At 45.8% G+C, this 24,399-nt stretch overlaps 1 protein-coding gene across 2 annotated transcripts in view; it reads right to left on the bottom strand.

Moving 5' to 3' along the window:
* NLGN4X (neuroligin 4 X-linked) overlaps nucleotides 1-24,399 on the bottom strand; it is an 822,821-nt gene that overhangs the window by 106,915 nt on the left and 691,507 nt on the right. For both annotated transcript variants that reach the window (XM_069204624.1, XM_069204623.1), the window contains one exon: nucleotides 23,057-23,242. In XM_069204624.1, the coding sequence (XP_069060725.1) occupies nucleotides 23,057-23,242 (186 nt within the window). The remainder of the gene's footprint in view (nucleotides 1-23,056; nucleotides 23,243-24,399) is intronic.

Here is a 24,399-nt window from a genome sequence, read left to right as displayed (position 1 = left end):
AAAGTTGATCCAGAAATCTAATAAAAGGGCAAGAAACAAACACAGCAAGACTCTATTATTACATATGCAAAAAGCAAAAAAAAGAACTTATTTTTGTGACGTCTCCAACCAGGTCAAGAAAATTTATACAAAGTATTGACAGATACTGACATGTAATGAGAAACACCTTTAACTACCCCTCAAAATCAGAGCACCTTATGGGGCCTGTTGGAAAATGGGTTATTGGTAAGGGCAGGTAAGTGCCTACACTTAGCAATAGGCCACTAACCTCCACTTAGGTCTCAATAAATTAAACCTAGCTCAACCCTTGGTAGCTTGGCAACAAGCGACAAGGCTTAACTTCGGAGACAAAGGGTAAAGCATTCAAATAATCCAAAACAATAAATAAATAAAACACAGGAAGCAGTTTAAAAATCCAAAACCAATTAATAAAAATAGAAAATATTTTTAGCTTTAAAATGACACCAAAACGAATAGAATCGGACAGGGGGAGTCGGAAATATAATTTTTTAAAGAATTAAAGCTTTTTAGCGCTTAGAAAAGAATGGCGCCAAAATGGTCGCCTGGTTGCACCTTGACCGGGGCAAAGTCAAAGTTTAAGGCCATCTGTGATGGAGCCCTGCTCGGTCAAAACTTTACCTTAGGACTTAGTCATTTTTCTGGAGATTTTCTTCAGCAGGACCAAGTCGCCAGTCCAATTAGACCTCCTGGAACCCTTCCTCGGATACGCGTCACGGGAGACCTCGGTGGAGATTTTTACCTTCGGACTTAGTAACTTTTTCGAGATGAAAATCCTTCGATCAGAGCAAACCTGAATCTTGATCCAACGTCCCTGGATCCTTCTCTGAAAACACTGACTGGGAGGTCCCGGTCAACTTCCTACGTTCGGACTTAGTCACTTTTTCAGAGATTTTCTTCACCAGGAGGAACAGGCAAGTCAGGCCGGGTCGCCGTTGAGGCAAGCTGGCTAGAGTTGCTGCAGCGGGTAGGTCCCTTTATGGAGATTTTTTTCCAAAAGTTCTCCAAAGTTCTCCAAAGTTTTGGATCTTCTTCCAAATGTTCCTTTAAGGTTCTTTTGAGGTCCACAGCTCACCCCAAGGTTCTAGAAGCTCTGAGATGCTCCTCGGGGTGCGGACTACAACTTCCAGAATGCACCTGATGCAAACTCCTTTTTGACCACTGGACAGTGGTCAGCTGGTCAGTTTCTTTAGGAGTTGGTGAAGGCGACTCTCCTTAGTAAGTTGTCCCCTATAGAAGACAGGGAGTCCCTCCATGAACCAGTTAAAGCCAGGCAAAGTCCTTCTTATGGGGAAGCCCAAGTGTGCAGCTGGTGCAGTCCTTCAGAGTGCAGTGTCCAGGTGCAGGTCAGAGGTCCAGAAGAGAAGTCCTTCTTCTCCTGTAGTTCTTCCTGGTAGGGATCTGAGGTGTGGGTACAGGTCTGCCAGTTTTATCCTTGCTCCAGGGTGAAAAACAGGTGGTCCTGGTTCCCGAATCAAGTGCAGGGTCCTTCCCCCTGTGATGACCTCTTCCTGAAAAGTGTGGCAAAAATCAATCCCAGGGAGCAACATTCCTCAAAATCCATCATGTCTGAAAGTGAATTTTGGGGGTGACATCTGGGTCGTTTTTTTTAGATGAAAATCCTTCGACCAGGGCAAACCTGAATCTTGATCCGACGTCCCAGGAGCCTTCTTCAAAAACACTTCCTGGGAGGTCCTGGTCAACTTCCTACGTTCGGAAATAGTCGCTTTTTCTGAGATTTTCTTCACGGCGACGAACTTGCAAGTCAGGCCGGGTCGCAGTTGAGACAAGCCGGCTAGAGTTGCAAACTTCTCCAAACTTCTGGATCTTCTTCCAAATGTTCCTTTAAGGTTCTTTTGAGGTCCACAGCTCACCCCAAGGTTCCAGAAGCTCTGAGATGCTACTTGATGGTGCGGACTACAACTGCCAGAATGCACCTGGTGCAAAGTCCTTTTTGGCCACTGGACAGTGGTAAGCTGGTCAGTTTCTTAAGGAGTTGGTGCAGGGGACTCTCATTAGTAAGTTTTCACCTGTAGCAGACAGGGAGTCCCTCCTTGAACCAGTTAAAGCCAGGCAAAGTCCTTCTTATGGCGAAGCCCAAGTGTACAGCTGGTGCAATCCTCTTCTCCTGTAGTTCTTCCTGGTAGGGATGTGATTGTGGGTGCAGGTCTGGCAGTTTTATCCTTGCTCCTTGGTGAAGGGGGTTCAGGTTCTCCAATCAGGTGCATGGTCCATCCCACTGTGATGACCACTTCCTGGGAACATTCCTCAAAAATTCATTATGACTGAAAGTGATTTTTGGAGGTTACATCTGGCTGAGCCCACCCACTGGTGTGGCAAAAATCCTAAACACACTCCTCTCCTGCCCTCTCCTAATCTAATCAAGGGGGCACCTAAGTGTCTGGGTTTGCAGGATGTGAGGGAGGTGCTGGGTTGCTCCAAAAGTCCTTCCCTACCTTTGAAGACCAGTTTGGCAGCCCCCCTTCATGCTTCCCCATCTGCTAAGGGAAGATCTCCTCCTCCAGGCACATCACTTTGTGTTGAGCCAGGCCACTTCACACCTCATCAAGGCAGCCTTGCCAGGCTGCCAGAGTCTGGCCAATCAGAGCAAAGCTGCAAAGACAATGCAGGGCTGAAGTTGGCAACTTTTTAGGTAAAGTTTAAAACTCTTTACCTGAACAAGTTATATTAAATCCAACAATTGTGAGTTGTAGGATTTATTATAACAATTAATTTGATACCAAACTTGTTTCATCTGTCACTTAAAGGTACTTTATAAATTAAAATAAAGTCTCCCCATTCTAGTCTACGGAGGCCATTCACTACAATGAGGGAAAAACAAATGTGGCTGTTTTACCTCACCAGGGCTTATAAAACTATGTTTTATAAGGTCCCTGCATAAAGGTACATGGCACCCAACTCTAGGGGCACATAGGACACACCTTAGGGGTCATTTATTTGTAAAAATAAGGTAGTTTAAGATTTTGGAAGTAGTTTTAATTCCAAAGTCGAATTTGCATGTAACTTCAAATTAAAAGCAGCCAGCAAGACAGGCCTACCTTTAAAATGTCACTGGGCACCTCAGCAGTGCACCTATGGGTGCACTACCTATGCTGGGGTCCCTAAACCTACATGCCCTACCATATACCAGGGACTTATAGGTAAGTTAATTTTGCCATTTATAATTAGCCTAATTTGCATATCTACTTTACACAGAGCACTGGCCCTGGGACTGGTAAGCAGTGCCCAGGGCACAGACAAGAGTCAGTAATCACCAGTATCTGTCCAAAAAGTTTGGGGGTGACCAGAGCAAAAAGGAAGACTTTCTACAGGGCTTCCCCAGAATCATGGGCCATTTTCCTTGTGGGCAAAGATCAGTATGCCCTATGACGAAATGTAGAAAAAATACCTAGACCTAGTTCTACATACGTTTACGTTTATTAGTGTTTTGTTTGTTAAAGCGGTGGGGCCACAGGAGTGACAGTATTTACACTCTGGCCGAGTTAATACGATCCTTCGGCTTCATCCCGACTTCCTATGCAGATGATTCGCAGTTGATCATCCCACTCAATAAGAACGGGGAGGAAGTGGCGGCTCACTTCATCAATTGCATGCAAGCAGTGAACAACTGGATGAAAATCAAATGGCTGAAATTGTACTGTGATAAAACTGAGATTCTCTGTTTTGGAAACGGCAGGGAGCAGTGGAATCCGCGATGGTGGCCGCAAGATTGTAGGACCTTTCCTGACCCTGGTACCAACACAAGGAATTTAGGAATACTTTTTTATGAGTGTTTATCTTTAAAAAAACAGGTTAACCACACAGTAAAATCCTGTATGTGGATTCTGAAAACTTAAAAAAAAGTCTTTCCATGTCTCCAAAGACAATGGAAAATTACAGCCACTCTAGCCCTCGTTATGTCCGAATTAGATTATTGCAACACTTTACTTCTTAACCTGGACAAAGGATCCTTGAATAAGCTACAGCTGGTACAGAACACAGCCGCCAGATTGATTCCGAACCTTCCACAGTCGGCATCAGCTAGAGACAGCCTCAAACACCTACATTGGCTCCCGGTGGCCCAGCTGATCATTTTTAAAACTCTTTGCATGACCCACAAAGCCGCTCATGGGATCGGCTCTCAATATCTGATCTCCAAACTGCATTGGTATAGACCAAAGAGGCATCTTCGGTCAGCTGGAATCTACAAAATCCAGATTCCCCGCACTTATAAGGCAAAATGGGGCGATAAAGCCTTTACAGTAGCCGCCGCAAAGTACTGGAATTCGCTCCCCTTGGAAATAAGAAAGGAACACAACTATTTAACTTTCAGAAAATTGATCAAGACGTGGCTTTTCCCATGCTAAGAATTGACCTTGTCTACCCCTCTTTTAGTGTGTGCACGCAATTACCTTAGTCAGTGATTCGATGCCCTTGGGCCGGAATGCGCTCTATAAAAACGACATACATACATACATACATTTACGTTTATTATTGTTTTGTTTGTTAAAGCGGTGGGGCCAAAGGAGTGACAGTATTTACACTGTGCACTCCCCTCAGTGTGCATTTATGTTTGGCTGGTCTTCTCGGGCTGGCCAAACACACATGCGCAGTAGACCGCCTCCAGCCCAGCACAGTGTTGCTGCGCTGGAGAGAGCCTGCATCGGCCCCCAGTCTGCCTCGGAGCGCCCTAGCTGGGTGCTCCTGGCCAATCCTGATGCTGCTCTGAGCAGAATCCTGGATAAATTCATGGAAACATATTACCTGTACTGACACACTATCAGTGTGTGACTACAGGGGCATATCTCCCTATATGGCATAATATGTTTCCCAAGTATGGGAAGAACCAATGTGTGCTATGGATACTCACCCACACAATATCATGCTTGTTGTACAGTGTTTCATCACAGTTTGTCCTCAGCTTATGTGTGTCTCAGACACCTGACCACACATCAAATTTGTGTTTTTATTGTCTTGTCACAGCATGTTTCACTTGCCTAGGTTTTGGGTTTTAACTTGAGTTATGCTTTGCAGAACAAGAGCTTAAATGGTCTGCTCAATGAAAAATGCATAATTTGCATACTTTTTTCCACCAACATATCATCTATAAAAGGGATTTCATATACAAATTTCTACTTCAAAGCCTAAGTGTTGTTTCCTGTCTAAGAATTAAGGCAAAACATCTCCAAAGTTTGGCAAGTGGACCCTATAAATGCATGTTTATATGTGGTTAGCTGTTTGTCCCATCTGATTAGATAGGTTGACATGAGATAACTTCCAGGGCATCTTGACTCTCCTGATAAAAGCCCTGCATTCAAGAGGTGTATCAAAATAGAGCTGAAACATGTTGACAATTCAATAGGATAGACGGCCTTTATATCCCTATTTTACCTCCTTTATTGATTTATAGACATACAAGAACAACCAATTTTTGAAGGGATACCTATGTTGTTCTAAGGCCCAGATTTAAGAAAAGAAGAGCCTCATTACATGAAGCACCACTTTTCTTGCACCCCTTTGAGCCACCCTAACGCCACCATGTGGGCGCCCTATTAATAATACGGTGCACCATGATGCACGTTAGAATCAAAAGCATCATAATTTCTGATGCTATTGTGGTACTTTGCAGGATTAGAACCTAAGATGTTGGGGCTAATCCTGCAAAGTACATAGAGGCCCATTATAAACAATGGTGCATCTCAATTTAATGTCTGCACTGAGCAGGCATTAAAAATGACGAGAAAGGTCATTTTTCTGGGTCTCCTAACTGAGGAATGCCCCCCCTCCTTGCATACATTATGGCTGGCACAGGCATAATGTGGCACAAGGATTTACAAATTGGCGCAATGCGTGCATTGCACCACTTTGTAAATTTGGCGTGGCGTTTTTGCCATCCTAATGCCACATAAGTGTAAAAAAAAAATGGCGCTAATGTGGCGCTAGGCCCTTCTTAAATTTGGGCCTAAGTCTTTTTGTCTTCTTCTTAAGACCCCGGCTGCGGTAATACTCACTGACTTCAGTCACTGTGTTGTACAATCACACCTGCTCAGCACCAGGATAACCTCCCAGGTGATAGTGCGTTGTAAGAATCTGCATAATATAACATAACAACATAGCTGAAAGAATTCAGGTGGAAGAGAAAACACAGGCTTAATTAGCTCTGCCAAGATTTCGGAACATTCTATTTATTCACAGAAAGGATATCAAAAGACTCTCCAAGGAATCTTTTGTCTCTACATTTATTAGCTTGGCTGACTTTAATGGTTATACATGAGAGTGGTGCAGGGATGTAACTATACATTCAGAACAAAGCCTCAGGAATTTCAGATATAAAAGTGGAAAAAACTTAACTTTCCTTCAAAGAGCTATTACTTTCAATGTACAGAGATAACCATAGGGTAAGTGGGCATCTCTAAATTTGGCAGACGGTATACCCTGGGGGATGGAGGCAGCATTGTTTTCTGCCATCCCAATGGACACAACTCCATTACGTTTGCCAAACTCTAGATTAGGCTCAAAGTTGCTAGAGGTCTCCATTGTTTTTTTACTCTGACTTGAAATATAGGCCAGGTTAAGCCTGGAGTGGACTAGGCTGGTGTACAATAGAGGTTTATCCAGTTTTAGAAGTCATTACTTCACTTAGGTCACTCAAAAGGGTAAAGGTTATAGGCAACTGAATAATGAACTGATGTGTAGATTAGAACACTTAGGGCCAGATCTAAATCAAACAAGACCAAAACGACAGAAATCCAACATACAAAAAGGATAAGAGTCGTACTCCATAGGAAACATTGGAAACATTGATTTTACACAAAGTACCTGGTTTACGTAAAAAATAAACCTGCACAGGTGAGCATGTGCCGGAAAATTCAGCGATGCATTGATTCCCTACTCACAAGTAAGGTGCAGGTGGGACATTGGTTTCAGCGGCGAAGTTGATGGCGCATCATTTTTCAGCCACTTTGCAGGTGGTGCATCGAAAATTTCTCTGCACGGTGTTCTGTGTGTGGATTTCAGTCCTTGTTCTGACAACATCATCTTTCAAAGGCCCAGGGACTGGATGAGGCATCACTTGGCAGGGCAGGAGTCTCAGCAGAGAGTCCAGGTGCTGGCAGAGGAACTCTTTGTTGGCCAGAGACTGCAAAACAGGAGGCAAGCTCAGTTCAAGCCTTTGGAGATTCTTCTCAAGCAGGAATGCACAACAAAGTCCAGTCTTTGTCCCCTTTCACAGGCAGAAGCAGCAACTGCAGGATAGCCCAACAAAGCACAGGCACAGGCAGGGGCAGCACTTCTCCTCAGCTCTTCTCCTTGGAAGAGGTTCCTCTTGGTTCCAGAGGTGATCTAAAGTCTGGGGTTTTTGGGTCTACTACTTATACCTCTTTCTGCCTTCAAAGCAGGCAAACTCAAAAGAAAGTCTCTGTTGTTCACAATATCCTGACCTGACCTGCCCAGGCCATGCCCCAGACACACACCAAGGGTTTGGAGAGGGCATTGTGTGAGGGCAAGCACAGCCCATTCAGATGTAGGTGACCAATCCTCCCTCCATTCTAGCTCAAATGGCTCATCAGGATATGCAGGCTACAACTCAGATCCCTCTGTGTCATTGTCTAGAGGAGATTCACAAACAGCCCAACTGCCAGTCAGACAGGGAATCCACAAACAAGCAGAGTCACAGAATGGTTAAAGCATGAAAATACCTACTTTCTAAAAGTGGCATTTTCAAACCAAGAATCTAAAACCCAACTTCAGTAATAGATGTATTTTAGATTGTGAGTTCAGAGACCCCACTCTCAAAGGGTACCTGCACTTTAAGGATATTTAATGGCAGCCATCATGTTAACCTATGAGAGGGATAGGCCTTGCACCAGTGAAAACTGGATTTGGCAGTATTTCAGTGTTAGGACATGTAAAAGACACCAGTACCTTCCCCACCTTTAACATACACTGCACCCTGCTCATGGGGCTACCTAGGGCCTACCTTAGGGGTGTGGGGTATTTACGTTTGTAAATAGGGAAGGTTCAGGCTTGGCAAGTGCGTACACTTGCCAAGTCGAATTGGCAGTATAAAACTGCACACACACACAGAGTGCAGTGGCAGGTCTGAACCATGTTTAAAGGGCTACCTACTAATGTGGGTGGCACAACTAGTGCTGGAGACCCACCAGTAACATTTGATTTGCAGGCCCTGTACACCTCCAGTGCGCTTTACTAGGGACTTACTAGTAAATCAAATGTGCCAGTCATGGAAAAGCCAATTACACATATAATTTATACAGGAGCATTTGCACTTTAGCCCTGGTCAGCAGTGGTAAAGTGTCCTGAGTACTAAAAACAACAAGCAGGGTCCAAAACACAGTCAAAACATGGGAAGCAGAGGCAAAAAAACAGGGGAGCCCATGCCAAGGATGCCAGGTCGAACAATCAGATACTCCAGTATCTGTGACATAGCCAGGCAATGATCCACAAAACTATTGAAAATCCAGCTTAATGATGCTACAAATGTTCAAAAGATACTAAACTATTTTGGTGACAGAGGCCAGCAATAAATGTACATGGGTAGCAAGGATGATGATATTAAAAGGTCATGATTGAGAATAACAAGCCATAATCCAGCTAAAAAAGAGGACTTGGAGAATTAATTTCAAAATATTGTGGTGGGCTGAAATGTGGCCATCACTCATTTACACTTTGTATGGCACCCTCGGAACTACAAGTTTGGAAATTATTTTCCTATATGAAGTAGAACCCCTGTAAAATATGTGTTTGCTCAATACCCAGTGGCACTATATTTCTCCCATTCCAATATTATTTTGGCAAATTCAGTCACCTTAAGTAATGATGGCTATAATGAGACCTTGGAACCCAGGAATGTAAGAATGTTTCATCATTGTATACCTGAAAAATCAACTACAAAGCAATGCAGAGGTGACAGACTCAAAAGGCCACTTCGTAGCTTTCCAGAGTGAAGGTAAAAAGGCCTTCAGAATTAGCTAGGCTGAACATATCCATTATAGTTAAAGATACTTCTATTGATAATTGAAAGAGGTAGAGAATTTATTCTAGCAATTGAGTGGAGTTTCAAAAGCTAAAGAAGATACATCAGGCTCTTTGGTGTCCAAACATACTACTCTTTCTTAAAGACTGCATAAAATAATAATAGTATTTGGTGCTGGAAATTGTGCCAGACTGGTGATGAAGGAGAGGCAGATGCCTTCTCTCCATGAGGTAGGCAGGGATCAGTTTGATGTGAAGGCTAGGTCGAAACAACCTGGATTTACATTACCTGGTGAGAAAGGAAAAATACAAAAAATCTTGTGGACCATTCAGGTATTGCAAGCACTTAGATCAAAAAGACTGATTTCTTCTTTGTCAAGTCTAACAATCATGTGAGTAGCAGCAATAGTGACTGCAAAGGATATAGGCTGTGGCTAAACCTGCCCGTATTATATTCCGTTCACATTTGCTGCAGTCTATGCTCCAAACCATTAAGATTCTGGATTTTTTGGTATATTTTTTATTGAAGAAAATAACTTAGGGCTTGATTTAGCTTTAGCAAACTGTTTACTTTGCCACAAACATGGCAGAATTCCCATCCACCACATTACGAGTCCTGTTGTATGTTGAGCTTGTTCTGTCCAATTTGTGGTGGAGTATCCAATCTGCCAAACTCTAATTGGGTCCTTTATCATAACTACTTATTCTAGCTGGTGAATTTAATCTATCTGAATCTAAAGTTCAACTTTACAATTTAGCAAACGCAAATCAAGTACAATTTAAATGTAATTAGTGCATAGAGATATGTGATTAAAATGTGCAGACAGGACGTGGCTTGGACCGCTGACAAGATAGCCTCATCCTAATCAACTCTGCAATGAGCCCCCTCCTATCTGACTTTAATCCTAAAATATAGCCTCCATCGGCTCCCCCTACCCAATTCTCTGAGTCATGAAGACAGGACACTACCTTTTTCTGTCCACTGTGAACCCCGGAGTAAAGGACCGGGTGACTAAACACCGCTGAAACACTTTCAACTCCAGTGAGGAACTGGGCTGCAGCCTGCTGTGCACTGTGAGGCTGCCACTGGACCCCAATGGCCCGTTAAACATAAGACAGCCCTCTCCTGGCCCACTGCAGGAATGATCCCATTATGAGGTGGGCCGGTGACATGGGGTGAGGATTGGGGGGGGAATAGGTGTTGCCGTCCAACTACACTTCTAGGCCAACTGCTCGACTCTGCTGCTCTGACAACCAATGCGGTGCTTAAGCTTCAATGGGTCCTGGAATTGGACCTACCTGAAGATCCTGCCTACATGGCTTGACCCACTACCTAGCTCTGAGGTGCGCCTGCCATCATGGAAAAGAGGAGAGAGATTGGTGGAGTGATCCTGTTGAGAAGTGTTTGAAGCATGATGTGCACTGTGTGCTGATCCTTCCTACCCTCGCAGGACTCTGATAGATGGTTTGACCATGCCTGAGCACTGTGATTGGAGTGGGGGGAGGGCTCGTCCTGGGATCGGATTGGCTTCCATTATGTCTCTCAGAAGCACTCCTGATACAGCAATGCGGGGAGAGGGCGTGTTGAGCCTTGCCCTTAAGGGAGCAGTGAGCTCCATGGAGTGAATCTGATCCCAGGACTGGTGAGTAACTATGAGAGTGATACATTCCCTTCTCCTACAGGGACTGCTGTCTGCAGGAGTGGGGGTGCCTGAACATTCACTGCGTGAGTGCCTGTAGTCCATTCCCCCTCCAAATAACACCAAGCAACTGAGATCGGGATCCGGGCCCCCTGTTGTCTGCTCTGGCCCATGTGCAGTGCGACTTGGGCTGGTGCTAGGGCTACTCTCCTTGGCCCCTCCGCTGCCTAACACTACCAGCAATCCACTGGAAAGGATGGACCCTTCTGAGGACCCTTGTTGCCCATAGTCCCAGATAGTTGAGAGACCCAAGGAGGCTTTCGTGACTGCTGCAGCTGAGAGAGGGCAGGTCTGCCTGCATGCTGAGCATGAAGACCAGCTCTGCAGCAAGGGATTAATGTGCGCTACTGTCTAATTTCACCAATTCCTTTGGAATGACCAAAAGCGTCTTGCCCTCACAATGCGAGGATTATCCAGGCAACCCACATTGCACTGACTCTCAACCCATCTCTTGGCCGAATTGCATGAAAATTGGCTGAGGTCCATTGCGGGAGGCCTCGTCGCAGAGGCACAGCAAACGTCTTGCAACCCATGGACCTGCCTGAAAAGAGATACCTAGTGGAGGACTTGCACCTACACAAGGGCGCTGACCGTGATGGGCCTATTTATTGACCATAAGGAGCCAGCTGCTCATGCAGCTACAACATTGTGGCAAACAGGCTGAGTCCTTCCAGAGGCAACCACAGATCTTCTATGGTCCCCTTTATAATGGGCAAAGAAAGACCCACCTGTTCTACCAAGTCACAGACTCAAATGGACCAGTATACCACCGAGCCTACCTCTGACCCACTGGACCCTCCTGCTGGGGATAAATTCACTTTGACTTCCAGTGAGCTTACCACTATTAAGTCATCCAAACGTCAAAGGCTGCAGTGAAAACGAAAAATCAGAAGGATACGGATGGACTTTGCGCTTCTCTGTCAGGATCTACATGGTCAAGTACAACATTTCTGCCCTCAAGACCCAGGTCTCCACTCTTCTCTCCTGGATGGCTGAGCTACACAAATGCACTGAAGATCTAGAAAATTGATCCAGGTGCAACAATGTGTGCATATGAGGAGATCCCCAAGGTACGAAGGTACGAAGGGCACCAGACCCCAGTTGGTGGTTGATTTCAATGGTGGATTAAATCCTGGATGCCTCAAGAGGATCTGTCCTCCTGGTTTACCATGGGGAGGGCACACTGGGGGCTGACGCCAAGACCTCCTCCAAGAGCCCCGCCTAGGCCTATAATCGCCTGCATCCTTAACTACAGTCTTAACCACAACTACAACTTAACCAATCTTCCCGTGGACACCCCACATCATGATGAAAATTGGCTAATATCTCCATGAAGCAATTACTAATGAGGGGGTGCTCCTTCCACTGATGTTTCTAAAATGTTTTGGATGTTCTTTTTTCTAACAAAATTTCTTTCTAGGCAACAGATGCTTCTAGGGTAGGAGTGTGGGAAGGGACAAGAGCTGGGGGGTTGGGACTCAGTTACAAACTGTTGGAGTTACAGTGTTTTATGGTAAACTGAATGAATGCTTACCCTTACTTTTTTTCCCCTAGGTTTTGACACACAACCCAACAGTATATATGGTGGCGGCCCTCTGACTGTGACCTCTGGTAAAACCTTACCAAGGTCCCTTCCAACTGGGTAAAAAGCCGCGTTAGATCTCAGCCCTACAATGCACATACCACGTTACCACGTTACCATGCCCATCGTTCACAATGATGACCTTCCTTATACTGTCTTGGAATGTGAACAGTCTTTAAATCGAGTAAAATGATCCACAGTTCTTACCTTTGCCCACTGCCATGCCCTTGAGGTGTTACTGCTACCAGAAACTCACCTTGTGGGGGAACGCTGTGTTGGAGGCTGGCTCTCTTCGTAGTGTGCAAAGCTAGGCACACTATGCAGAGAGTCCGAGCAACCACACGTTGGTTTACAGGGGTAGAAACTAGTCCACCTAATGCTCTAATTTTTATGGCAGCTTGGTCGAGCAGTTAGGCTAATCTTGGAAAAGTGCAAAACATTTGTTGTTCCCACAGTATCTATAAATGAGACCCCACACTCAAAAGAATAACTCAAGACCAATTTACAAAAATACTTCAGATTTTTATAAAAAAATGATAAGACCAAGATCATCAAAATTGGGTGGGTGATTTTTAAGTTATGAATTTTTGAAGTTTTAATAAAGTTAGTCTTTTTGTGCATAATTACGCACAACAGGGATAAAATGGAGAAAATACTTTGAAAATGCATATAAAATTAGGCAATGAGTTTACCAATCTCTCCTTTCTATGTCAAGGTTGTCGATGGGCACTATTTACCAGCTGGAGATGGTTAGGCTGCTTCCGGTTTTGATGGGAGCAGCTTCAGAAAATCATTGGAGCTGGTGCCAGGTCACTACGTGGGACCACGTGGAAAAACACTACACAGGTGGACTTAAAGATATGTTTGTTGGGTCCCCTTGTAGAGTCGAGGCCGCAAGGGGAGGGGGACCCTGAGGGCACAGTTGGATCTTTGGTGCAGGGCACAGGGGGCCAGGTGCAGAGAGAATGCATGAGCCAGGAACTGTGCACAAAGGTGCCCTTGGAAGGAGGAGGTAGGTCTCTTTGAGGGTCACTTGAAGAAGGTCAGTAGGGGCACTCTGGTGAGAGGTCCAGGAGGTTCTTGAAGTCCCTTGACTGAGGCTTTCGCCTGTTCCTTTTGCAGTCCAGAATGCACTGTCCTTCTGGTGTCCGAGTTAAGGTGACCAGTACCTAGGGTTATCGCATGCTCTGGCCACTGGAGGCCACAGTGCCATCAAGCTTGGCACACTGGCAGGGGTTATTCTCATTATCTGTTAGGTGGAGGTTGGTCTGGCTGCTGCATCTGGTTCCTTGGTCAGCAGCCAGTGAGTGATGTGGCCTTCACTAGGTCTTTAGTTCCTTGCTGTTGTAGAGTGATGCCTTAATTCTGGAGGGAGATCTTTGATGATTTTTGAAGAATGGAGGTCCTCTGGGGTTTGCAGAGTCTGTACAATGTCCAAGCAACCCCTCAGCGGTGACTGTTGAGTCCAGGGTGCAGCAGGCAGGGTTTGGTACTTTTCTTTGTGCAGCAGGACTTCAGTCCTTGAGCCTTGGGTCTCTTTTGCTGCTGGTCTTCTTTTGTCTGTGGAATCTGATTTATTGGTCTAGTGATTCCCACTGAATACTCTATTTAGTGGGCGTTTAAGGAAATCCCCGGTAGTGATCAATGGGCCACCTACCTTAGGGTGACCACTTCCTGTGGGCTGAGGTCACTTCCCTACACCTGACTAGCTATTTCCTTCCATGCAAGATGGAGAAAAATGAAATGGAGGGGTCACCTCGCATGCAACACCTTAGGGGTGGTGCAAGCCAGGGATGACCAGTCCTCCTGTCCTTTGTGTGGTTTCCCACCTTTGCTCCAACCAAAATTGGAGGTTTGCAATGGGGCGGCCATCTGCTGCTAGTAGCAGGCTTGGGGGTCAAATTTCAAGGGTTGTAAGCCCTTTGATGATCTCTAGCAGGGCAGTGCACATTCCTGAGGAAGGGGGTGTTTGTACCTCCACCCAGGAAGGGCTTTGTTCTGGGACACAAAGAGCAATCAATCAATCAGAAATTTGTAAAGTACACTTCTCACCCGTGAGGGTCTCAAGGCACTGAGGTGGGGGGAGGTGCTGCTACTGTTCGAACAGTCAGGTCTTGAGAAGTTTCCTGAAGGTAAGGAGGTCTTTGGTCTGATGCAGGTGGGTGGGAAGAGTGTTCCACTTCTTGGCGGTGAGGTGCGAGAATGATCTGCCTCCGGTTGTAGTTCTACGGACGCGTGGGACGGTTGCGAGGGCGAGGTCAGAGGAGTGGAGATGCTGCGTCGGGGTGTAGAAGGAGAGCTGTCTGTTGAGGTATTCTGGTCCAGTGTTATGCAGTGCTTTGTGCGCATGGGTGAGGAGTATAAGGTGATTCTCTTTTTGACTGGAAGCCAGTGCAGGTCTCTCAGATGGCCCGGTGATGTGTCAGTGGCAGGGGATGTCCTGGATGAGGCATGCAGAGGCGTTCTGTATGCTTTGCAGCCTCTTCTGGAGTTTGCCCGTGGTTCCTGCGTAGAGGGCATTGCCGTAGTTCAGTTTGCTGCTTACGAGGGCTTGGGTAACTGTTCTTCTGGTTTTAGTGGGGATAATTTTGTAGATCTTTCGGAGAATGCGGATGGTGTTGAAGCAGGAGGAAGAGATTGCATTGACTTGCTGGGTCATGGATAATGAGGAATACAAGATGGATCCTAGGTTGCGTGCGTGGTCGGTGGGAGTCGGAGTGGCTCTGAGAGAGGCAGGCCACCAGGTGTCATCCCATGTGGATGGAGTGGAGCCGAAGATGAGGACTTCCTTCTTGTCGAATTGAGTTTGAGGCAGCTGTTTTTCATCCATTCGGCGATGGCCTTCATTCCTTTGTGGAGGTTGGTCTTGGCGGAGTCCTTGTTGAGGGAGAGGATCAGCTGGGTGTCGTCGGCGTATGAGATGATGTTGAGGTTGTGGGATCGGGCGGTGTTAGCGAGCGGGGCCATGTAGACGTTGAAAAGGGTCGGGCTGAGGGATGAACCCTAGGGTACGCCGCAGATGATTTTGGTGGCCTCAGAGCGGAAAGGGGGAGGTGGTCTGTCTGGGTTCTGCCGATGAGAAAGGAGGTGACCCAGTCCAGGGGTCTGTTGTGGATTTCTGCATTGCTGAGGCGTGAGCATAGCGCGTGGTGGCAGAAGGTGTCGAACGCGGCCGAGAAGTCCAGGAGGACGAGAGCAGCGGTTTTGCCACAGTCCAGTATGGTTCTGATGTCGTCAGTGGTGGCGATGAGGGCCTTTTCGGCACTGTGGTTGCTGCAGAATCCAGATTGGGAAGGGTCCAGGGTGAGGTTCTCCTCCAGGAAGTAGGTTAGTTGTCTGTTGAGGGTCTTCTCAATGACTTTTGCCAGGAAGAGGAGAAGGGAGATAGGCCGGAAGTTCTTGAGGTGCTGTGGGACCGCCTTGGGCTTTTTGAGGAGGGCGTTGATCTTGGCATGTTTCCAGCTCTCTGGGAAAGTGGCAAACTCGAAGGAGCTGTTAACGATCTTCTGTAGTTGGGGTGCAATGACTGAGCTTGCTTTGTTGAGGATGTGGTGAGGGCAGGGGTCAGATGGTGAGCCGGAGTGGATGGTGCTCATGATTTCGATGGTGTTGTTGTTGTTGATGGGGGTCCAGGAGAGCAGTAGGTTGGTCAGAGGTGAATCTGTGGTGTTGGTGGTTGCTGGGAGGGTCTGGGTGCTGAAGCTGTCATGGATGTCTCCAATCTTGTGGTGGAAGTAGGATGCTAGGGAGTCACAGCGGTCTTGGGATAGCGGGATGTCACTAGCATTTTAGCTGGGGTTGGAGAGTTCCTTCACGATGTTGAAGAGCTAGTTGTGGCTGTGTGCGTTGTTGATTCGGTCTTTGAAGGCTGTTCTCTTCGCGGTTGGTGGTGTATGCGGATGGCGTTTTTGAAGGCTGTGTGGTTGTCCAGAGTCTGCTCTTGGCGCCACTTTCTTTAAGTCTGTGGCAGGTTTGCTTGGATTCAAGGAGGTTGGCGGTAAACCAGAAGGCCTTTCCGTCTATGCTGGAGGGATTCTTGATCAGGGCGAGAGTATTGGCACAGGTGTCGATCCATTGCCTGAAGTTACGGGCAGCTGAGTCAGTGTCGGTGGTGTCAATGGGTGGGTTCTGGGAGAGGGTAGCGATGAGTTGGTCTTCGGGGACCTTGAGCCAATTGCGGTGGGGAATCCATTGTGGGTGGTGGTGTGTTGTGGGTTTCTTGAAGGATGATTGGAATCAGCGGTGATCTGTCCAGTCAATTTCGGTGGTGTGGAGACGTGTTTGCTGGCAGAAAAAAATGGGGTAAAGTGTGTGTCCTGCGGAGAGGGTTGGTGTTGAGATGAGTTGTTTGAGGCCGAGGTTGTGGAGGTTTTCAAGCAGGGTGGGTCGTTGGCGTGGAGGCTTGTGAAGGTACAGTTCCGGCAAGAGAAGGGTCCGCGGGTGGTCAGGGGGAGGCTTGAAGGCAGGAGGAAGAGTGGCTGGTGTTGAGGGCGTGGAGGGCGGCATCATAATAAAGATGTGCGTGGCGGTGGTGGGTAGCACGAGAGCCAGGGGTTCCGTCACTGGGCACAGTCCAGGGTGGACGGGCGCGGACGGGTGCAGACGGGCTTGCCTTTGCCCCGCCAGCAGCATGGTTGTGCAGTGGCTGCCATTAAGTAGGGAGGTAGAGGGAGGAGTGGACAGCTGGGAGGCGGGAGCGGGGGTGACAAATGGTGCGCAAAAGGGGGCAGGAAAGTGAGGGCAGCAGCGGAGGGGGAAGAGAGTGGGGGAGAGTGAAGTGAGAGAGAGAGCAGAGTGAGAGAAAAATGGGGAAGAGTGAGCGCGAAGAAAAGGAGCACAAAAAGGGACAGAGAGAGTTGAGAGCGGAACGCATGGCAAAGCATAAAATGGGAGGAGAAAGGCAGAGGGTCAAAAGGAGCACAACAAGTGACAGACACAGAACTGAAGCAGACCGGATGGCAGCAGAAAATAACAGTGAGAGGCAGAGGGCAAGAGGAGCACAGCAGGGACAGACACAGAAGTGCAGCAGAACAGAGGGCAGGCAGAAAAAAGGAGGAGAGAGGGAGAGGGCAGCCTTGTGGGAAAGCAGAGCTCTCCCAGTAGACACCAGGGATGAGGTATGGGCAGACACCTCCGGGTGGAGGAGGGCCTCGAACTCCTGACAGGAGTCAGGAGTTCAGAGGAGCGAGGGGTAAGGGGTTCTACTTACCAGGTGGAGCCACAGGAGGCAGAGCAGTGCACTGACCAGAGCAGGATCTCTCACCCCAGAGTTCCAGAATCTTGTCTGGTGGCAGCAGGCTGGTTCTGACCGGCCAGCAATTAAGTTACCCTGGGTACATGTGTAATAAATCTAATACTGTACCAGTTTGGATTTTATCATTCAGAGTTATTTGATAACAAACAACCCAGGGTTCACAGTAGCCATCAAGTAGCTGTGAAACTCATACTGAACAGTGTCCAGCACATGTATTAAAATGGCTGCCCTGTTCGCTTACTATGTCCCAGGTTTGGCAAAGACACAGTAGGGCATATTGCTCATGCATCTTGGACTACGAGACATGCAAAGCTCATGCAATATCACTTATAGTTACACAGTACTTATACACAAGTAAAGACAATACTCAGTGTTACCAAAAATAAAGGTATTTATTTGGGTGACACAGTACCAAAAATATATTAGAGACAATACTCCTTCTGGAGGTAAGTATTATACACAATATATACACTAGACACAAAAATTAGACAAGTAAATAGTCATAGAACAATGCAAACAATAGCAAATGCTATAGAACGTAATGGGAGAAAATGGGTCTTGGGCAACACAAACCATACATTAAGAAAGTGGAATGTGAATCACAAATTCCCCCCTAGACAAGTGTAATGTGTGCAGAATCGCTGGGAGAGTATGAATACAGTAACGGTAAGTGAATCACCACACCCAAGAGCCCAGAAAAGCAGGGGTAAAGTACTGCAAGTTTCCTTACGACACACTACACACTGTGATTGGGATTTTGCAGCAATCAACCAAGTCTACAAAGAACAACAGCTGGATTCCTGGACCTGAAGACCTGCAAAGAAAGGAGACCAATACCAGAAGTCAAAAGAAGTTCCAGGAAGGACAGGAGCCCCTGCCAACCCAGAAGAGGTGCAAAAGAAGAGTCCCCAGTTAGTCGAAGACTGCAGGAATGCACCCTAGGAAGATGCCAGTGGGTTCCTGCATGATGCAAAGGATGTCCACAACGTGAAGATCATTACAGACGTGATTTTGTGTTGGAAGTCACCAACAAGCCTTGGCTACGACAAAAGTGTGTTTTGCATCAAAATGGCACCGGATGGACCCAGGAGGGACCTGGGAGCCACAACTCTATGTGAGGAGAAAGCGGGGCTTCTCAGCTCTTTAGAGAGCCCTCAGGATGCCAGCCAGCAGCCCCAGAGGTTCCAGGACACGGGGACAAAGGAGGTCCAAAATGCAGTTGATGCGCACAACAAAGAAAGGTCCCACACCGCCGGAGAACAACTCAGCAAGTTGAGCATCGCTTGATGGAGTGCTGGGGACCTGGGCCAGGCTGTGCATAAAGGGATTTTGCAAATAGTGCACAGAGGCCTCAGGAGGTGAAGAAGATACAGTACAAAGGGGTACCATCGCTCTCGGGGAAGGCAAGGCCCTCCTCCAAATTGCGTCAAAAGGACCTCAGGACAGTCTATGTGGATGATGTCTACCCTCTGTGTCCTTAGGAGCAAGCTCGTCACTGTGAGAGGAGTCCAATGGTACCGATCGTCATCTTGGAAGGTGCCTGCTGGAACAGGGGTGTGACTCCGTCACTCCACGGGAGATTTCTTCGGGCCTTCTGGTGCAGGATGAAGACAGGGAGTCCCCAGAGTGTGCACACCATGGAAATTGTTGCAGTTGCTGACTTGGAGCTGAGGTTGCAGAAGAAAAGTATCTCTTGGTGATACTTTGTTGCAGTTACAGTGTTTCTTGGAGCAGGCTGCAGTTGATCCAAGGTCAGAGGATGCTGAAGTAGTTGCAGAGGATTCCTGAAGGAAACTTGCAAGCAGAATCTGAAGAGAACCCACAGGAGAGACCCTAAATAACCCTGAGAGGGGGATTGGCTACCTTATCAGGTATGGACCTATCAGGAGGGGTCTCTGATGTCACCTGCTGGCACTGGCCACTCAGAGGCCTCCAGAGTGCCCCCACACCTTGCAAAACAAAATTGCTGAAGTCTGGGACACACTGGAGGAGCTCTGGACACCACCCCTAGGGTGGTGATGGACAGGGAAGTGGTCACTCCCCTTTCCTTTGTCCAGTTTCACACCAGAGCAGGGGACAAGGGGTCCCTGAACTGGTGTAGACTGGTTTATGCAAGGAGGGCACCATCTGTGCCCTTCAAAGCATTTCCAGAGGCTGGGGGAGCTACCCCTCCCCAGCCTGTAACACCTATTTTCAAAGTTAGAGGGTGTAACACCCTGCTCTCAGAGGAAATGCTTTGTTCTGCCTTCCTGGTACTGGGCTGCCCAGACTCCAGGAGGGCAGAACCCTGTCTGTGAGGTGGAAACAGCTGTAGCAGCAGTCAAGCCTCAGAGAGCTGGTTTTGCAGTACTGGGGGTCCATAGCAGAGCCCCCAGGATGCATGGAATTGGCTCCTCAATACCAGATTTGGAATGGGGGGACAATTCCATGACCTTAGACATGTTACATGGCCATATGAGGAGTTATTATTGTGAAGCTACTTATAGGTATTCACCTATATGTAGTGCACTCGTGTAATGGCGTCCCTGCTCTCACAAAATCCTGGGAAATGGCCCTGAACTATGTGGAGGGAACCTTTGCTAGTGCAAGGGTGCCCTCACACTTAGTAACTTTGTACCTAACCTCCAGCAAGTTAAGGTTAGACATATAGGTGACTTATAAGTTACTTAAGTGCAGTGAAAATGGCTGTGAAATAATGTGTGCGTTATTTCACGCAGGCTGCAATGGCAGGCCTGTGCAAGGGTTTGTCTGAGTTCCCTATGGGTGGCAAAAGAAATGCTGCAGCCCATATGGTTCTCCTGGAACCACAATGCCCTGGGTACCTAGGTACCATATACTAGGGACTTATAAGGGGGGTCCAGTGTGCCAATTGAAATTGGTAAATGAAGTCACTAGCCTACAGTGACAAATTTAAAAGCAGAGAAAGGAGAAGCACTGAGGTTCTGATTAGCAGAGCCTCAGTGACACAGTCAAGCACTATACAGACACACACATTAGGCCATAAACTATGAGCACTGGGGTCCTGACCAGCAGGATCCCAGTGAAACAGGCCAAAACATACTGACATACAGGTAAAAATGGGGGTAACATGCCAAGGAAGATGGTACTTTCCTACAGCTAGGTTCAAACTGGAGAGGCATAATCAGCAAATAACAATGGGTTGGAAAGCATTAAGCAATTGCCATTGTTTAGACATTTTGCAACCATTCCTATCATCACCCTTTGAGTGTTGCACCCTAAGTGGTAAGGGTATGCCCAGACATGGATCCCTTGTTTACTGTGCCACTGGAACCAAGCTACTTGTGGCTGACAAGCCCCAATCAGGGTGAAACTAAACTTGAGTTGCTTGTGTTTCGGTTCACAGTGTTTCTGGCCTCACAGTTTGGGCTGGACCGTTCTTATTAGAGCAGGGTCAAGACTGATTTACATATGACTGGTTCCAAACAGAGATGGCATAGTGGACAAAAGAACTCTGGGCTGGAATCCTACCCTGAGTGATTGCCAGAGGATAGAGTTAATGTAAGCTTTCCTCTCATCACCTTCTGTGTGTTTCATGGAACGCCTTAAGTGGCACGGTTATGCCCAGGCGTGGTTCCTTTGCTGGTTGTGACATTTGAACCAAGCTACAGTCATCTGAAGAGCCCCAATCAAGAGGAAAACGGTCTTGTGTTGCTTGTGTTCCCGTTCAGGGGGGATCTGGCCTAGCAGTTTAGGCTGGACTGTTCCTGTTAGAACAGGGTGAAGACTGATTTGCGTATGGCTGTGTCCAAACTGAGTAGGCATGATGGGCAAAAGAACAATGGATTGGAAAGCTACCTCAGGTGATTGCCACTGTTTAGTCATTTTGCAAGCATTTCTCCCATCACCTTTTCTGTTTTTGATGTACTGTCCTAAGTGGTAAGGGTATGCCCAGCGGTTGCTCCCATGCTGACTTCACCCCTAGAACCAAGTCACACCTGACTGACAAGCGCTAATGAGGGCCAAACTAGTCTTGGGTTGTTTGTGTTCCTGTTCAAGGAGGACCAAGTCTGGCAGTTCAGGCTGGACTGTTTCTATTGGAGCAGAATCAAGAATGATTTGCGGGGGCTAGGTCCAAATTGAGGTGGCATGGTGGGCAAAGGAACAAAGGTTTGGAATACTATAGTGAGCAGTTGTCAGTGTTGGACATACTCATATCAGCTTTGTGTATTTGACTCATCTTGCAATGACTGCGAAAGAATTTATTAGTGAGCATCGAAAGGCTCCTGTCTCTAGTTTTTTGGTTGGACAAAGTGCATGTGGAGAAAATTCCTTTCAAATCACCTATTTTTATGTGTTTTGTTACTCATGGAGTGTTGTTTCACAAGCGTGACACACAAGGAGTTCATGCATATTTCACTTGTAGGCCTATGCTTGACTGCTCATAGACTGCCTTTAGACTGGGCTGAGGCTAGTTATTCAGACTCAATTGTTCCTTCTACGACACACTTTGATTATCATCCCTTACAACAAAAAAGGTGGTAAGCAGGCCATTCCACAACAACTAGGTTCCTTTTTGCTTTAATTCCTATGTACAAGATGACTGTACTTTTGATTACATAAAGATAATAGGAAACAGAGCTTTTAGAACAAATAACTACTTTTACAGCAATAACTCTGAGGTTGGTCGCAGAACAATAAGATGCCAAAGGCAGAGTCTGCACCATTGTGGGTACTGAATGTTGTACCCACCTTCCCAACAGTCCTCTTAGTATGTATAAACTAATAGATAACATTAGGGAAAGTTTCAGAAAACCACAGAGGTACAGAGTGGCTCAAGTTCAATCCCAGTATAATCTGTTCATGGTGGGGGGAAGTCGTGTAACCCTGGGGAATGAAAATATTTGAATCAATTATTGGAATAATTTTGATAGTGGTTGTTAAATATGTACCTATACGACTAATACTATGCATCATCCAACACTCTTGTAAAAATAAAGGCACTGCCAATGTTTTTACATTTGCTGTTCCCAAGGATGATGAGGAAAGTGACAATGAGGATGTGAAAGAGGATATAATGAGGCTCTTTTCTGTTCTGTTGTTGTAAATAATGGTTTGTAAAAGAAGACAGTTAAACATATTCATGTATTCCTATTTATATTATAATATAGTATTGTTGTTTTACATATGTATGATAAAGATTGAAGTGATATATTTCCTAAACAAAAATAGTATGTTAATTCTTATTGATTTGAAGTAACTAATGACTTCTAATATGCTTGGTGCCCCTCACATTTCATTAATGATGATTTTCCTTCTCTTTAATCGTAAGAGTTCACAAGGCCACAGATTAACATGAAACTAGTACCATTTGCATTATCCATTTTGAATTAATCTTCTGCAAGTGTTTATAAAGTTTTTAAAAAATGGAATTATATCTTTAACATCTTTCAGAACAATAGGACTGTAACAAGTTGCAACATGTTTCATTACAGACCGTGTTCATACAATTGATCACATGGCTGGTAAGGACTAACATTTTCTTCTTACCTTCTGAGTAGTGGGACAAAGTGAGCAGACTCACGCAAGATGCGCCAGCTCCGGAACCAAAGATGGTAACACGCTTTGGATCTCCACCGAATGCACCAATATTTTCCTCAATCCATCTCAAAGCTTGGATTTGGTCAAGCAGCCCATAATTGCCTTTTGCAGCTTGGTCACCTGTGCTTAAGAATCCTGCAAGACAAATATAGAAATGTTGAGTTAAATACTCAAAGGGAGTAAAATGCATTCAGGTTTAGCTAAATATTTTCATTGGGAACATTTAATATAATTCTTACTTGACATAAAAAAAAAATGAAAAATAATCAAAATTATATCATAAGCAATTTGTTAATATTCCTGGCAGAAGATGTGCTTAATTCCTGCAATTCAGGAAATATATGAAAACATATCTAAAGTATGCTCTAAACAATTGATATGGAAAACTGTTTTCCTCTATGCATCTTCACAAAGTGTTCCACCACATCACTGTAAATCAATCTCTAAATAGTTGATTTTTCACATCAATAAAATTTAAGTGCACATTAAAGCATAGTTTGTTAGGGCAAAATCACATTAATTATTCACAGAATCTGTATTGGATGGATTTCACCCTTGCAAATGTGATGCATTCTGTTCAAATGTCCTCCAATATTGTGTAATTTCCCTTTGAGCAAATATCTTAATGGAATAATATTTTTACACATTATTAGGTGGTTCCCACAACAAATATGGTACATTCACAAACAAGCTGCAGGTACCCTACCGCCTGTAAATAACTTGGTAATTTACTCTTCTTGGTGGCAAGAGCAAATGCATTTTGAAGAAGAAATAGGAAGGGAAACTGCCCCAAACTTAATTAGTGAGAAGGATGATTGGAAAAATCACATTTGATATACACAGAGTTTTTAATGGATAGATTTCACCCTTGCAAATGTGATTTGTTTCCATCAAATTTCTTCCATTGTAGTGTAATTGAGCAAACATCTTAATAGAGGATTATTTTTCCACATTCTTTGGCCATCCCACCAGCAAAAATTGTTGCATGTTAGTGAATATTCACAAACAAGCTGCAGGTACTTTATCACTTGTAAATAACTTGGTAATTTACTCTCCTTAGTTGCAAGAGTAAGTGCATTTTGGGGAAGAAATAGGAAGGAAAACTCCCCCAAACTTAATTAGTATTCAGAGGATGAACATGCGTAGACTGTTACACAACTTCTTTCAAGTGCAACCATTGTAGATCTGTAAATTAATTTTTGTCACGCTGTTTGCTTAATGTGTAACTATTACAAAATAACTGATTCAAGAGCAGAGACCACTCTCTTTAACCTGCCCTCCTGACTAACCCT

The sequence above is a fragment of the Pleurodeles waltl genome, chromosome 8 (genome assembly GCF_031143425.1).
Source record: "Pleurodeles waltl isolate 20211129_DDA chromosome 8, aPleWal1.hap1.20221129, whole genome shotgun sequence".
Classification (NCBI taxonomy): domain Eukaryota; kingdom Metazoa; phylum Chordata; class Amphibia; order Caudata; family Salamandridae; genus Pleurodeles; species Pleurodeles waltl.
This window is presented reverse-complemented; position numbering and strand designations above follow the sequence as displayed.